This window comes from Mchenga conophoros, linkage group LG7 (genome assembly GCF_057382185.1).
Source record: "Mchenga conophoros isolate Kocher_MC1m ecotype Shallow Benthic linkage group LG7, M_conophoros_male_GT1.1, whole genome shotgun sequence".
NCBI classification, from domain to species: domain Eukaryota; kingdom Metazoa; phylum Chordata; class Actinopteri; order Cichliformes; family Cichlidae; genus Mchenga; species Mchenga conophoros.
Genome location: NC_140532.1, coordinates 58,483,866 through 58,500,922, shown reverse-complemented (window position 1 = coordinate 58,500,922; position 17,057 = coordinate 58,483,866). Strand labels below are relative to the sequence as shown.

The 17,057-nt window shown below is 36.6% G+C and overlaps 1 protein-coding gene across 2 annotated transcripts in view; it reads left to right on the top strand.

Moving 5' to 3' along the window:
- The window catches only part of LOC146571307 (ras-specific guanine nucleotide-releasing factor RalGPS1-like), a 96,701-nt gene that overhangs the window by 66,678 nt on the left and 12,966 nt on the right, over positions 1-17,057 (top strand). For both annotated transcript variants that reach the window (XM_085280461.1, XM_085280462.1), the window contains exons 10-12: positions 3,781-3,918; positions 6,558-6,651; positions 12,422-12,489. In XM_085280461.1, the coding sequence (XP_085136587.1) occupies positions 3,781-3,918; positions 6,558-6,651; positions 12,422-12,489 (300 nt within the window). The remainder of the gene's footprint in view (positions 1-3,780; positions 3,919-6,557; positions 6,652-12,421; positions 12,490-17,057) is intronic.

The following is a 17,057-nucleotide window of genomic DNA, read 5'->3' as shown; positions in this document are numbered from 1 at the left end:
CAGAAGCCCTCGCAGGCACAGGGAGAACACAGAGTGAGATGATAGTAAACCTTCAAGAGCTCCTTCAAAAATAGTGTATTCTGTCCTTCTGTCTTTAAATGGGGGATATCTGTAAAACCAAGCAGTGACTGTCCATTCAAACAATTTGCCTGGAGGAGAGGTGGAAGCGTCTGGATACAGTTTGTTATGTTGTCATAGTAATTACTGGTTGCATAACATGTGAGAAACTTTCAACAAATAGTCAGTGACTCAGTGATTTTTTTAATTGCACAACATGCTCACAAACTTGTGCTGTAAGACATACTTTTATCTTTCCCTCAGAGACATCTGATTGAGATGTTTTTTATTTAATTTGGTGAAACTCTAGAAGCTTTTGATTGTGCTTTTTGTTTATTTCCAAATCTTTACAGGGACATTCTCAGTGGCTTTGTATCAGAATTGCATCTTCAGCTGTAACATTTCTCATTGTGGAGGTGGAGTCCTGTTTGAGAATGACAGCAAAGATCCTAAGAGGCATTATGGTACAACAGCAATATTATTCCTATTATTATTTTACATTTTTTTGCTTTTAACACTACATTTATCTTGAAGAAAGGTAACAAATATGGACATGACAAAGAAATGTAGTAAAATAATGTAATCATTAAAAACAACTTCCTGAATTTAAATTGGCTTCATCTGTTATGAACAGTAGCATTATATCCTGAGTGGCAGCTGCCCAACTACTGACTCAATGTGTTTGAATTCGCCAATGAGTGCTGGATGCTTTGACTAGGCTTTGCTGTGAGACAGGAAACAAGGCTGCACAGCTTTTTTAGACTGAGCACAGCTGAAACGCATTAAACTCTACTATCAGTATGACATCATAGGCAAATATTTGTTAATCGTTTTGGTTGTTTTGTGCAGCTGTAATATTAACAGTTGAACTGTCAGAACAGCTGATATCATGTAGAGCCAGTGCATCTCAGTGGGGTTAGGCTGTAGCACTAAGAAAAATAGAAACCCAGAGAATTGTTTTTAACCCATTATATTCTTGTTTGGACTTGTATTTGTCTTCTTCGTGTCCTTGAAGAAGTTACTACTTTTGATTGTTCCATCCAACACTGATATGAGCTGCAAAGGATTCAGAGCCAGTACTGAGGCTTCATTCTATTAATTTCTTTCGTCATTACATGAGGAGATAAAATGCTAAAACACTGCCTGAGGTGTTACTCAGTATTTCCAGTAGATTCCATGATCCTCTTCCATGTGCACACATCTTGTCAACTTGGTGTGTAATTGTTAGTAATAGTTCTTCCTCATCCATTTTAGTAGCCTGCAACAACAGGCCCACTACCCTACACTCTGAAAGTACCCCTACAGGACAAAGGGATGCAGCTGAATACCTTCTCCAAGTCCCGTAACCACATGTAGACTAGTTGAGCAAATGTGGAGTTGAGAAGATGGTGACATGTAATAGCAACAATATTTACATAGATGCACACAAAAAAAGGAAAAAAACTACAAACCACTCAACTAACAACGAGCTGATAACAGAAGGGAAAAAAAGGTACATTTATGTATATTTATATATTTTCATATACAAAGTAGGCATCAACATTTCATGGCATCACATGCCAGCAACGCCCCTTTCTTTCAGCAGCATCACATCATATCCTGTATCACTTTATGGGATATTATGTGACTATCAGTTACGATAACTTCAGGGGTGGAAGGAATAGTAACTTCAGGTCGTCTGTTACTATACCTAATATCTAGAGTACTGGGATCTGTAATGGCTGTATTCCGAGTATTTCAGTGAGAAACAATAATTATTTTTCCATAGATTCTATTTCTTTTGGTATTCGTATAGCATGTGTATTAGTGTGTCTCTACTCTTGTCACACCCCAGCACATATCTGATTCCCTCAGTTTTAATTTTGCAATCTTATGGGGAGTCCAGTACCTCCTATGAATGATCCTATATGTCATTTTACCCAACAGAGAGAGCCCTAAATTGGCCCAACTTTGTAAGGCGCTCTCAATTAGAGGAAGGTTTTCTTTGTTTATGTCTTTTAAACCAGTGCTAAGTTTGTTGCCTAATTATACAAGACTTGAAGGAAGCTATTTAAACCCCCAAATCTTCCTAATATTTGACGGGCTAGACGATGACTTTGCCTCTGATTTCTATACTCACTAAAATTTATTCAACAACCAGTTTACCATTTATTAGGATCATATAATAAAATGTTACTGTGAACTTTCTTTAGTACTGTTGTATTTAGTATGGTTGGCAGTTAGCATACAAGTTTAGCACATTATCACTTCCTTCTGTACTGAATTAAAGTACATGGCTTGCATGTTTGGAAAAACAAAACCATATTTGTGGCCTAACAGCTGACACTGATTTATGTAACTGTGTATGGAACACTTGGGTCATGAGTATAGGACACTACAGTGGAATGGAATGTGGCCATGGCTATTTATACATTTTTTTGTGTACACTGAATAATAATTGAGAGGGAAACAGAAAGGTATCTACATGGGGTAAATTTCCAACCACTATGCCACTGTGCTGTTGCTTTTACTTAATAAAAACGTGGTTTTTTTGCTGTTTACCGTGGTGGTTTAGCATGCTCTATGGATGTAACCTTAATACAGTCTTTGAACTCAGGTTTTATCAGCTACAGAAGGAAGTATTAGCTAAATAACTGAACATATACCTCTTTGAAAAGGTAATGTGTTTGTTTGATATTTTCACCATAATCGCTTGACCAAAAGCATCTCACTGTTTATAGAACAATATCTTTATACAGTTTCCATCTATTAGTCCCTGGTCTGCAGATTACATATTGTACATTATACAAACACAAAGCTGCACAAATATTGCAGGCACTTTAACACAACACCAGTACTTCTGTGTACACTTGTACACAGTTTTTCTCAGATGAAGGTTGTACCAGCAGTTATTGTTCTTCTTCTTTAATTGAAGATAGTTTTTTGTGACTTTCTCTGGATGTCTGGAGACATTGCAGAATGAATTTAGATCAGGCACCTTTTTGATCATATTATGTGGATATAAAGTTAAATATAAAGTGCAGAAAATGTTCTACATTATTGTATGCGTAGTTATTTTTCTAAAGTACACTGCAGGATAAGGGAGTTTCTGTTCATGCTCAGGGTATGTTTCCACCCCACTATTTTGTAACACTTGAGAAGTTAAAATAAATTGTTGGAAAGTTGGTGACTCAGCAGCTGTTTTCCAGATCACTTGTGACAGAGCTGATGTGATTATTTAAATTGCTTTTACTACAGTTTTTCTTAAATTTTAGTAATTATATTATTCTCCTGAGGTTTGCAACTACCAAAGTCCACTATTCATAACCAAAATCCACAAAATAATTCATGTATTCCAGTTGTAAATAATATGTCCACATCCTTTATAAATGAGTAAAAACATTGCAATGACCAATAAAAGCCTAATGCCCATTTTCACTAGAATCTGTAGTGAACAAGATTAACAGTGTTTATCAGTGTTTCCATATAACACATTTGTGTTAATGACTTCCAGGGGAAATCTTCTGGCAGCTCCTCTAGCTCTCACAATATCTCTCGCTGACTTTATGAGACATTGTGAGAAAGACTAAAAAGAACCAAATACAGAAAACACTGATGCTTCCACACATTAAAGCTTTCATTGAAGTAATAAATTCTTCTGTTGAAATCACTGGGTATGCTTTCAAACCCATCATTATTCCTGTTGTTAGAAGAGTTTAACTAGCTTTTTTGTGCCTTCTACAGGGATCTACCTGTTGGACATTATCTACATTGACTCGGCTTATCCTGCATCAGACAGCATCATAGAGACAGAGCAGAGGACAAATCAGATGAACAATCTTCTGAGAGTTATTTCAGACCTGCAGATGTCATGTAACTATGGTAAGACACAATTACATCAGTAGTTGCAGTAGGAACAGTATAGTGTCTGTTTCCTAATCATGTATATATTGATGATCTTCTGACATCAGAGTTATGGTTGTACAGTACTGTGAAAATGTAATTCCTTAATAAAAAAAAAAAGCATTTAGTTTTAAAACAGCACTTTGTATTTACAAAGCTTAATTTTGTTTAATATTTAAATTGTTTGATCTGAAACATGTGACAAATATGAAAAAACCTAAACATTTTTCACAGCCCTGTATGTCATAAATCTTTAATATGGATGAAGCCAAAATATGTATGTGTTCATAATAACCCAAGTAGATCACCACTGCAGGATGCTAAAGAAATATGGTCTTTTTAGCTTTTATATGTAAGTTTGGGTTTTTGTATAAAGTTCTAATGGCTTGGCTCTGCTTTAGTTACCCGAGCCTTTATTGCTCTGCTTTGCTTAAGTTACTTTCACTGACGAGTTCAGGAAAATTTTCAAGTGTCTGCCAGTCGAACTAAGTTTATTCAAGTCCTTAATTGTTTTGGCTAGCATGTGGTGTTTCCAGTGTGCTTTGTGTGGGGAGCTGCTGAGTAATAAAAATGTTCAAGATACCTGCATGAAATGTTGCCCCAGACGGAGGGGCGAGTAGGGGTGAATTTCTGCAATAAATATAAATCCTCTATTACTATTCTGAAGCCTTTTAAATGCTTTATTGAAAAAAATCTGGAGATCTTAATTAGTTTAAATATGTTTACCTTTCACTATCTGCAAGTGACTAAAAGTTAGAATTACTCAAATTGTAACTCTAAGCGGGGGAATCATTGAATAAATGAGTGAGTCATTGTAAAGCTTTTGTTTCAGGGAAGTCACTTTTGTGTTTTATCATTTCTGTTCCCAAATATAAGCTTGGCTTGCTGTACCTACATTTTAATGTTATTTTTAAAATGTCACTGCAAAAAAATGGGCAACACTATAATACGCTCAGCTACTAGGGGTAAGTAACTACTGTGTAATAAAATGTAATTACAAGTAATTGATTTGAAATCATGAGTATTTTTACAGGAAAGAAGACAGGCATTGTACTGTAAGCAATTTTAAGCAGAGTAATTAATTTTAAGTATAAGAACAGAGACTCAAATTTTATAAATTTGCCTTTATTGGATAATAACAGTGAAGAGGACAGGAAACAGGGAGGTGAGAGGCGAAGACATGCAGCAAAGGGCCACGGGTCAGACTCAAACCCCGACTCCTGCTCTTTGGCCATGTGGCATGTGGTCACCTGCTCACACACTGTGCTAAACCGGTGAAATTTAATAAACATGATGAAAAATTATTTTTAAAAAATATTATATTAATACATATAATTCAGATAATTTTAAACTGACAAAATAAGTTCCTAGTCTTCTATAGATGGTAAATCAGTGGGTTGATTCTGTAATTGCTTTGCTGTCATCCTTGTGCATTATTGAGTGCTAGCGTTATATAAAATATTGTTGTCCAGATAAAAAATTTACTTCTATGTTTTGCTGTGCATTTACACAGGCATAAATGCAAGTCCAAGATAAAATTGCTGTCAAGGTGATGAAGAAAGTATACAGGACTACCAGGAGTCGAGGTGCAAGGCCAAGATAGCGGTGGCAAAAGCAAAGGAAAAGGCTTATAATTAGTTGCACGCATAGCTAGACACTAGGGAAGGATAACCTACATGGAATGCAGACAGTTGGTTAGAAAGACAGATTGAGCTCAAAAGAGTGTGCGCAGATTAGTGTGATGAAAGATAGAAATGTAAATGTTCTGACACTTGTAGCTTATGTTGAGAAGGTGGAAGTGTGAGGTGTGAGCAGCAGTATACTGTGATGTTTGTTTTGATACTGTTGAGAAGTATAGTGAAGATCAAAAGAAGTTGCACTGTGTCTTTGTGGATCTAGAGAAAGGCTGGTGCAGTACATGTATGAGGACTGCCAGACAGTGATAAGGTGTGCAGTAGGAGTCATTGATGGAAACAAGGTGGACTGCATTAAGGATCAACTCTAAGCCCCTTCTTGTTTGCAGTAGTGGTGAACGGGTTGGCAGATAAGGTCAGGCAGGAGTCTCTATTGACTATGATATTTACAGACGACATTATTATCTAAAGTGAGAATAGGGAGCAGATGGATGGTAGAGAGCCTAGAGAGGTGAAAGTATAAGAGAAGAGAAATGAAAGACAGATTACACGTGGGTGGATGAGAGGTATACAGGTAATAGTATGACTGAAAAAGTTATATAGTTTATAGTTTTACTACTGTTTATGTTCAGTACTGCCATGTTGGATTGTTAACTCTGCTCTGAGTTTCTGAGTGGGAAAGGAGGCTTTCCATTTTCTGACTGGGAACTCTGAATTTCTGACCTACAGCTTACTCGGGACCGTTCCAAAAGTTAGAGAGCTAAGGCTTAAAATTGTTTGGGTGGTGCAGAAGAGGAATAGTGGATATATTGGATAAAGGATGCTAAAGCTGGAACTACCAGTCAAGAGGAAAAGAGAAAGACCACTGAGAAAATTCATGGATGTACTGAAGGAGAACATAGACAAGAGAAGTAACTTTATTTAAAGTTAATTCTCTACCAAGAGTTGTGTTGAAGGTAATTTGCTTTTTCTTTTTTCCATTAGATCACTTGGTGACCCTGCCGCATGTTCAGAAGTATCTGTTGTCAGTTCGCTACATAGAGGAACTCCAGAAGTTTGTAGAGGACGATAACTTCAAGTAAGTGTTTTCAATGTGAATGGCATGGGATTGTGAAATTAATTATTTGACAATTGTTTGATTTCAGTCGATTATGGCAGGCACATAGAAGCATGGGTGTAAGTGTAAAATTGAGGACGGTCAATACACAGGAAGCAAAATGGAAAGGATCTTTTTCAATAGTGTGTCCTTTCATTCAGCAGACATTGATGGCTTTATCTGACAGAGTCTAGGTTGCTCTGCTTGTTTCTTGGTTTCTTAGGGTCACTTTTGTCATCATAATTTTTCAAGTTGGACATAAATGATATGTCATATAAGCTTTAAATATGAAATGAAATATGATATCATTTGGGACGATAGAGCCAACACAGTAAATTTTTCAAGCACTGTCACAAAGCACTGTGCAACAGAAAACAGTAAAAGAAAAAAGAAAATGAGAAGCCAATTATTAGCAATAAAAATATTCAATAAAATAAACAGGTAAGTACAAAATGAAATCATCAACAAAAAAGTTTTTTAAGCAAAAAATATTTTAACTAATTTTAAAAATGAGTCCACAGAATCAGCTAAATGTAGCTGTAGTGGTAGACTGTACCACTGTCCTGGTACCACAGACTGAAAGGCTCTTTCCCTTATAGTCTTTAGTTGTGGATGAGGAACAACTAACAAAAACTCAGAGCTTGGGAATGAAGATGGCAAGTATCTGTTTATTTTGTTAGAAACTCTGATAAATAATCAGGAGTCTGGTCGTTTAGTATTTTTAAACTAATCCTAAAATGTATGGGGAGCCAATGTAAAAAGCATAAAATGAGTGATGTGAACTTGTGTTAATAGTCGGGCCATTTCATTTTGTATAGTTTGGAGATGTGAAAGACATGATTTGTTCAAGCCAGTAAACAGGCCATTACAGTAATATAAGTGTGATGTCACAAATTCTTTGAATATTTGCTTGAGTTCAGCTGAGGAGACTATATGTCACAATTAGGAAATATTCCTTAAAGGAAAGAAACAGGAACGTGACAGATTTTACATGCTAACTGACTTCTGCAATTTTGTTAGCAAATTATTCGAAAAATGGCAATTTTGAAATAGGCAAAAAAATGCCATATAGAGCTGGCATCAAGATTAGATTTGCTCTAGTAAAGATGTTACCTTGGTATGTTTAAAGTAGATTGAATGCAGCCTTGCCTCAGTTAGCTGTTAATAATAGCAATGATGGACCAATCCTGGTGAGAGTCCAGATAGCACTGATGGAGGTAATATCTCTAAGGAGCATCTAGCCTATTAATGTAGTTAAGCTATTAAGTGTAATTAGAGAAAAAGCAGTAAATGTCTTAGGACAACAAGGACCATCTTAATATGTGTGACTCTTTTCTTTGTCACAGAGACAGACACTGGTGAATGATCACTGATAGTGATAGGATGAATCTGAGTGTCTTTAATATAAAAGTAGGGAAGAGGAACAACTTTATTGCCTGACCGACGGGTTTCGGCTTGTGGCCTTCATCAGGCAATAAAGTTGCTCCTCTTCCCTTCAAGTGTTGCTGGATTGTGACTTTTTCATCCTCTTCACGCACCTTGGGAGTAGGTTAAGTTGTGCCAGAAATTTTTGCTTTAATATAAAAGTAGCCTAAGTGAGAATGTGAGTGGTGTTCTATTGAAAAGATAGACAGTCCCTGTAGGGACATATGAATGCAGAGCATTTCAAAGACCAGAATAATTCATTGTTTAAGAATGTCTGTAGCCTGCAGTTCCTTTGAGCTAGTCCTGTACTGAGCCTATAATGTTTTTTGGATTAAATGGCTGGTGAAGTCTCCCCCTATTATGAGTACCTTAGTACCTTGAGACGGCTGTTGTTGTGACAGCAACAACGCTATATAAATAAAATTGAATGGTGAAGTTTATCTTTTTCTTAATGAATATGGCTACAACTCTTTGTTCTGAGTTTTAGCAGACTGTGCATGTGTGAGAGAACTATAGAGAGGTGAGTGTGTCAAGGTGGAAGGAATCTTGAAGAAAGAAGGCTATGTGACAATTCTGAAAGAAACTCTCAAGTATTTGCAGCAAAACTGGGTCTGGGTTGACAACCCAAAACATGTGTCGCTTCTGCTAAAGAAATAACTCCATCACCAAAGTGAATGTTATTGACTGGTGTGCACAAAAACTTGACTTCAGTCCCATTGGAAATCTGTAGGGTGAACAGAAGACCAAGAGCCACAGATTCACCAAAGAAGAACAAGCTGGGATTGCTTGGGAGACGTGAGGTTTCTTGAAAACTATAACAAATGACTTCAGCAAAACAAAATAGACAAATCCGCTATTAGTATCAGGAGGTCTATTTTGACCATGATAGTTTTTGGTTTTGTATAATAATTTTGTTTCTAACAAGATTGGGCTGGTGCAGCACAGTGGGGCAGTGGTTAGCACTGACGCATCAAACAAGAAAGCCCTGGTTTTGAATCCACCATCTGGCCAGAGCCTTTCTGTCTGGGGTGTGCATGTTCTCTTGGCTTCCTCCTATAGTCCAAATACATGCAGTTTGTGTGGTTATATTAATTGATGATTATAAATTGCCCATAGTTGTCCGTGTTGAATGTGAATGGTTTTCTGTCTCTCTGTGTTAGCCTTGTGTGTACCCCATCTCTTGCCTTCTCCAGCTTGGCTCATTTGATGAGGCATGTGATTAATAGTGGGTCAGTGACTACCTAAGAGACAACTCAGAAATAAATACCTGAAGAAGGCTCTTGAATGTAAGGTGAAAAATGTACAAAAATTTTTTAAAGTCCAGTAACTTGCTTTTTAAACTCTCAAGATGTTCATGATGGAAACAAATTCACCTGGGTGAGATTTCCTGAACAAGTACTAAGACACCCAAAAACCACCCTGTGTAGGATGAGCTTGCATGTACAGAAGATGCATCTTATTCAATAAAGTTGACTCATAGGTCATAGACGGTTATTTAGTGGCAAACTGGGCAGGAACACGTGACATGTCTTTTCTTGGCTCTCAAAAAAGTTAATAAATGTAAAGCCTCCATAATATAATTGGTAATCGTTGTGTTGTAAAGGTTTGCTGCTAGTAGTTGTAGCGAGACACAGTGAAAGATACAGTGATCTACCAGTCATTTCTTTGTTATGCTAGGAAAGTGTTCAGTAGGCGCACTGATTAATGGAAACATGTGAACATGCATGCAAATGCAGCATATAACGCAAAAACAGTTTGTATATTTCTCATGAACTTTAAAGTCAGTATTTGGTATTGCCATCTTTATTGTTCAAAACAGCTTTAACTCTTTAAGGCAATCTTTTTTGTAATTTCTTTAAGTAGTCTTCAGGAATAGTTTTCCGGGCTTTTAAAGAACATTCCAAACCTCTTCTTTGGATGTTGGCTGAATGGAACTGTTTCAATAATACTAAGGTCCAATCTCTGAGGAGGCTAATCTAAGGCTGATTGTGTCCTCTTCCCTACATCTTATCAAGGCATTTTATGGCATGAATTTAATATTAAAGTTTTAATCCGTATTTCCAAAGAAATTACAATACTGCATAGTATTGTATACTGCATATTAAATCCAGCAGCAAAAGGCAGATCAAAATGAGACTGGTCTAAAAAGAAACTTTCAGTTACTGGCAGACAAAGACAAGACTTCAACCTTTTGGGGCATTACAAGTAGAGATGGCACGATACCACTTTTTTATGTCCGATACCGATATCATAAATTTGGATATCGGCCGATACCGATATGAATCCAATATAATGTGTTTTTCAATTAATAAAACTGTTTTTTTTAATATCTTGTTGCATTTTGTATAAGTTCATACTCAAGTTTAAATAAACAACAACACTAAAGCTATTCTGTTATACCTGTATGTAAAAAATACACTGCACCCAAAATATTTCATAGTTCAGCAATACTGATCAATCTAATAATCTTAAACCTACTCCATCCTTCCTATTCTGGTATTTTAAAGAGTACTTAGCAGAAATATTAAGCAACCTAACTAATAGGGTTGCAAACTCCCAGCAAAAAAAAATAGGGAACCACCCCCCACCTCATGATGCTTAATCAACGTAATCAACTTTAATTTGATGCAGTGTGGGGGAAAAAAATGCACAGAAATAAATTATTTTTCAAGAATAATTAAATAGATTCCACATCTTTCTTCAACAGAACTGCAGACTGCACAGATGGTACCTTTCCAAAGGAAAAAGTAGTATAGCTTACTAGGGTATATTAAACTTAACAGTTACTATATACAATCATGGACTTCTATACATTTTACATCAGATTAAAACTTTGGGTGTAAGATTCAGATAATTATTTATTAAAAGCTAGACATTTTAAATGAGAATAAGAAAGAAAAGTATGTCTTTGTGCCCCCTTTTCCCTGTTAATGCCCTATCGGCCCCCCTGGCTAAACTTTGCTAGATCCGCCCCTGCACAGTTACCAGCCGTCAGCTACGTAGAAAAGGATCCTGGTCTAGAAAGTAATATTAAATAAATTCTAACAAAAGCTTATCAAGGTTAAACGTGCTGCTGTTGTTCAGCCGCTGGTTTCCTCTTTCTGGTGCAAAGTGGGCCAAAAACAAAGAAGAGAGACTCACGACAGAAAAGTCGATCAGCTGATCATTAATCAGTTTCACGACTGAAGTACCAGCAGGAGAGGGAGGGAGAGAGAGGCAGTTGCTCCATATATCGGTTGTTAAGCTTAACGTGGGAATGCTTTACAAACATTCAGAGATGAACTTACACACTTGCTTTACTTCTCTCTGGGATAACTTCCTCGGAGATGAAATGCCACCAGTTTGGTAGCGAGGCTACAAATACGCACAGCCGCTCTATCACGTGATGCATACTGCTCAGAGTGCTACGGTTATGAGCTGAGTTACGCCGTGTTGCAAGTTTTGTGAGGTGCTTTTTTTGATATTTAATGGATCAGATTACATTTTTTATTTCTCTCCGATATCCGATCCAGTAATTTACGTCAGTATCGGACCGATACGATACGTAATATCGGATCGGTCCATCTCTAATTACAAGGCTTGTGTTTTTCATTAAAAAGACATGAATAATAACTAATGATTAAATACTGAGTTGTTTATAAGCACATAGTGAGTGAAAAAGCTGAGTGAACAAGAAACAGTGCATCATGGGACGCCCCCAGCAGTCTAGGCCTATAGCAGCATAAATAAGGATTCAGGAGGATTCAGGGTCACCAGATCCAATCTTAACTATATACTTTATCAAAAAAGACAGTCCTACATATTTGTTTAATATGCACAGGACATATCCAGGTCAAAAACTAGTCCAAGACTCCTAACAATATTACTGCTGGCCAAGGTAATCCTATCCAGACTAAGTATGTGTTTAGACTATGTTAAAAAATGAGGAGTGGCAGCAGTAAATCTATCTTTCCTCATTTTTACATTTAAAAAAATGTTGCTTAATGCTGTCTGTCTCAGCCCCAGTAAAACTGCATATGCTGTAAGAAATTTGTGGTGATGTGGCAAACAGAGACCAAAGAAAGTGATTGATATTTTGCGAGTATTATGGGCGACGTAACTGCTTGACCTAAGACTTGAGATATAAAAGAAAGTGTGAGTGAGACGGCTTCTATGTAGAAGTAACACAATGCTAATTAAAAGAATTTTCTTCATCAGCAGATGATGTGACATCGCCTTACTCAGTTGCGTAATGTTTAGTGTGTTTAGTAAAATCTGAAACTACCTTTTAACTGACAAACACAACAGCACTGAGCTCTTTTATCTAATGGAAACATTTGTGTTACAGGCTTTCTCTAAAGATTGAACCTGGCAACAGTTCCCCTCGCATTGCTTCTTCTAAAGAAGACCTGGCAGGTAAGTCACACATGGTTGAACTGCACTGATAAAAAGCCCTGCAGATATCCACCACTTCCACCAAGTTGTACTCAAAACAAAAATTATTAGCTTTTTCTGTCAAGTCTGCAAGGCGAGGTTATTATAGTTACCTGAAAATGAACTAAAAAGTTCAACTAAATGTGAAAAAACATTTTAGTTAACTGAAATAAAAATAAAAACTAGACTTAAAATTTTTTTTAAAGTAACTGAACTGATTTTTGTGGAGGAAATTTGCTTTGTTTTTAGTATCTATTAGTTTGGTTAAAAAAAGAATTGCAACTTGCCTGATGACTCATTGATAGACACGTTTATTGTGTGTTTATTGTAATACCTGTGCTAATTTTCCAAGCCCTCCATGCAGTAATAAATTTAAAAGATATAACTGTGAAACGAATGAAAACTAAAGTAAAACTAAACATTTTAGAACAATAAAAACTAAACTGAAATAAGAAAATCCAAAAACCTGAAATGGAAAAAGGAAATAAAAATAAAACCTAATTAGAAAATACAAAACTATAATAACTCTGCTGCATGTTCATGACCGTTGAGTTTTCATAAAAAGTATATGTAAAGTACACTATGTGAAGTGCCCTGATGACAGTTGTTTTGCTTTGGTGCTATGTAAATTTACCTGGGCCCTGATAATTCAATTCTGAATTGAACTGAATTGAAATGAACACTAGCATTTAGCGTCAGTATGAACATTTACTTTACACTAAAAACAGAAAAAAAATTGGGTGTGTTAAAAAGAATAATCAGAGATAAACACAACTGTTCCTGTGGTGAAACAGATCACGCACACACACAGGCACACACATATGCTTTTCTGTAGCACTGTAGTTCCCACAGGTACTCCTACTGTTCATATTTTCACCATTTCAGTAACCAAGTGAAAGCTATCAGTAGCTAACAACATGAACAAAGAAGCCATCCTCTTTCTGTTTCCGTTGTAAATTAAACCTTCATGTTTTTACAGTATCGTGTACCTGGTGGTTTAGACTCTAATGGTGTATTAGTTTATAGTCATTACATGCGGGTGTAACCAACATTTACTTCATAATGTCACATGCTGTGCTTTGGTGCACTGCACTGATAGAAACATTTACCATTTAAGTGATGGTGTTCATTTATTAGTGTAGCATGATGAAGACTACATTCAGGGTTATTTTCTACCCATCTCTACCAGGAAGTAATGTCAGCATCATACAGCCAGACTCAATTGAACTACAGATACCTAAAAAATTGTATGTTATTTCCCACCCGTTGCCTTGTAAATACTATATGATACTGGTTCTTATATAGCACTTTTCTACTCTTCTGAGCACTCAAAGTGTTTTACACAACTTGTGCATTCACCCATTCACACCAATTCGCACAAGCACATTGTTCTAAGTGCTTTCTAAGAGTCTAATCTGTTTAGCTAGCTAGCTTGATTGAAATAGAAACAAACAAACAAACAATAAAACACACACAAACGTAATGAAATTCAGTTATTAAACATAAACTAAATTGCCAAACACACATATGAATTTGAGTGGCATCCCATATGGTATGTGGCCGACACCATATTAAAGCATACATAGCCTTTAATATGGTGTCGTCCCACTGTTTGCAGCAATAACAACAGCTTCAACTCTTGTGGGAATGCTTTTCACAAGGTTTAGGAATGTCTTTATAGACTTTTTTTAGGATTCTTCTGGAAGTGCAGGTCAGACAATGCTGTTGAATGAGAAGGCCTGGATTTATATCATCCCAAAGGTGTTATATCAGATTAAAGGAAAGACTCCTGGTAACCACTAAAACAAAACTCATCAGTCAAATTGCCGGACAGATACGCCTACCTCCTGGAGAGTGTTGTTCCCTTAATTGGCTGTTGTGAAGGGTTTCTCTTCACCATGGTAATGATTCTGTGATCATCCACCACTATTTTCTTCTGTCTGCTATTCCTAATGTAGCAATTTCTTGGATGTTCTCCCCACCCCCAACCCTCAACAAAAAACATTTGCAGCTCAAGGATGGCTTGTTTCACCTGCATGGAGACCTCGTGTGACCGCATGTTTTTTTCTCAAAATGTAAATGACCCCCCTTATTGTTTTCATTGAATGGGAAACAGGTATTTTATATACTTTAAGTATATCCACAGTCTGTTTAGAATCACCAATAAACCTGACATCTCTCTTTGGACAAATTTGTGTGTATAGGTGTTTTTCTTTCAAGGCGGCTCCATAGTGTAGTAGTTTACATGTCTACTTAACAAGTAAAAGATCTTTGTTTGATCCCTAGCAAAGACACATGTAGTTTTGGAGTTGCGTCAGAAAGGGTATCTAATGTAGACAATCTGCCAACTTAAAGATGCAAAGTTCTCTGCTTTGGAGTAATGTGTTTTAATTTTAAAAAATGCTTTGATGAGGCAAAACATTCTAATCAACCTCATATAAAGTGAATAGCACTAATTATATTGTGACGGAGTCAGAAGCATGAGAAACTCAGATCTTTTGCTTTTTATTTAGTTTTTATTTATCAGGAACCATGCACAGTGGCACTTATCTCATATGCAAAAACGTATTTTGTATCAGATTTAACTACTAGTTCATTTTAATTTGCAAATTCTGGGCAGGTGAATATAATGAAAATAAATCTCCAAGTAAGCATGTTGGATGTAAGAGAAATGGTGTAAAGCTCATGTGATATCCAAGACTCACTGGTACTTCTTTAGTGCTTTTTTTACTCTAGTTGAGACTTCATTGAAGCGTAAGCGCTTCATTCTGACGACAACATTCGCAGAAACACTCCCTCTCCAATTAATATATGGGGCATCTCAGGGCTCAGTATCTTTCCCAAAGATACTTTGACATGTAGACTGGAGGTGCTGGGGACTGAGGCATCTGGGCATTCTCCTGAATTACAATGCTCTGCTCTCATCCAGCTGGCTAAGTAGATAAGAGCAACTAGAACCTGCAATTTAATTGTGCAGTGCTAGAGTAACATAGCAGCAACCTTTTTGTTAAAGCAGTTTTAGATTAGGCACCAGTGGAAAAGATGTTGTAGACATCCAGATTTTGGAGGCGTGGTTTCAGTTTAAAAAAACAACAACAGAAAACTAATATAGGGGTGAACACAATGTTTTGGCTAACTAAGGGATTACCTGATTTTCTGTCAGCAGGCTGTCTCATACTGTAAGTGCATGATAGCAGCTAATGGTACTCTCCTCTTGTTGCTTTGATGAAGATTTTCAGTTACATAACATGGCAGAAAAGGGGTGTTCTGGCTGTGTCCACTGTCTTGTTGACTCAGTCAGTATAAACAAGTCTCATGCACTTCACACAATGCCAAACAGAAGAATTTGGTTTGCTCACTCTCTTTGTGTAAGACTGAGAAAATGTGGTGGACTGAACTGATCAGTTTCACCATCACTGTGTCTGACAAGGTGAAACCATCTAAATGTTGCTGCTCTGTGTGACGTTAGCACCCTTACAATTTTCCATTCTCATTTTAATAATTGTCCTTGTAAGCCTGTGACTGAATTCTTCGTGGCAGAGACTCCTCACTGTGGTTGATTTCATCCAATCTGTTTTGTAATGTCTGAGCAGCAGATCAAAAAGCTAAACAAGCCTGTATGTGTGCTTGCCACACAATCACTGGGAATGACTGTTCAAAGAACTGTTGTAAGGTAACAGCAGAATTTTACTGCTGCGGCCAACCTGCCAGGCCTGCTTTGTATGAATTGCTTCTCCCGTTGGCTGTCTGAGAAAAACTAAAGGACTGGTTTTAATTTAAATTATAATCTTTTCATCACACAAAACTGATATCTTTTAATCTTTACAGCATACAGACAGAGTATAAGCAGCATGTATTAACTTCAGTAACAACAAGAAGAGGCAGTCCTCCAGCAGCAGAACCCTTATCTCAACATCATGGAGTTACTCTGAGATTACGAAAACAGGCAAAAAGCACTAAAACAATATGTTTGCTAAGTACCTTCAAAACTGCTTATATCAAGAAACAATGCTATTTAAAGACAAAAGCAGCAAACAAGAGTAGATTTGATTTTTGTGTGTTTTTGTGCTTCTCAATATTGTAAAAGTCATTTTAGTTTGAGTCACTCTCAATCTAATTTGATCTAAAAGTGAGCTAAACCAGTTAACCTGTCTCATAATAACCTAAAAACAGATCCAACATTTTCTAGCGCATTCTGAAAATGCACTTTTCAGCACAGTGTGTCTCAGTTTTTCTTTTTTTCCTCCACATCATTCTACTCTTATTATGAAGAAATGCTGCAGTCATATATTAAGGACTCTTGTCAGCATATCATTTTGGCTTAACTGTTGTTCTTTGGTGAGATATGGGAGGCAATGGATAATGTTTTATTTCTTAAAAAAGGCTGAAAAACACACAATGATTCCCACCTCTTGCTGATGAAACTAACCGCCAATAAAACCACTCTCACTTAGAATAGTTACAATCATGTGGTAAATTAAAGAAAATACTTTTGGCAATTAAAGAAATGAAAATTAGAGTTTTCATTAGACTTATTCTGCTGAGTGTGA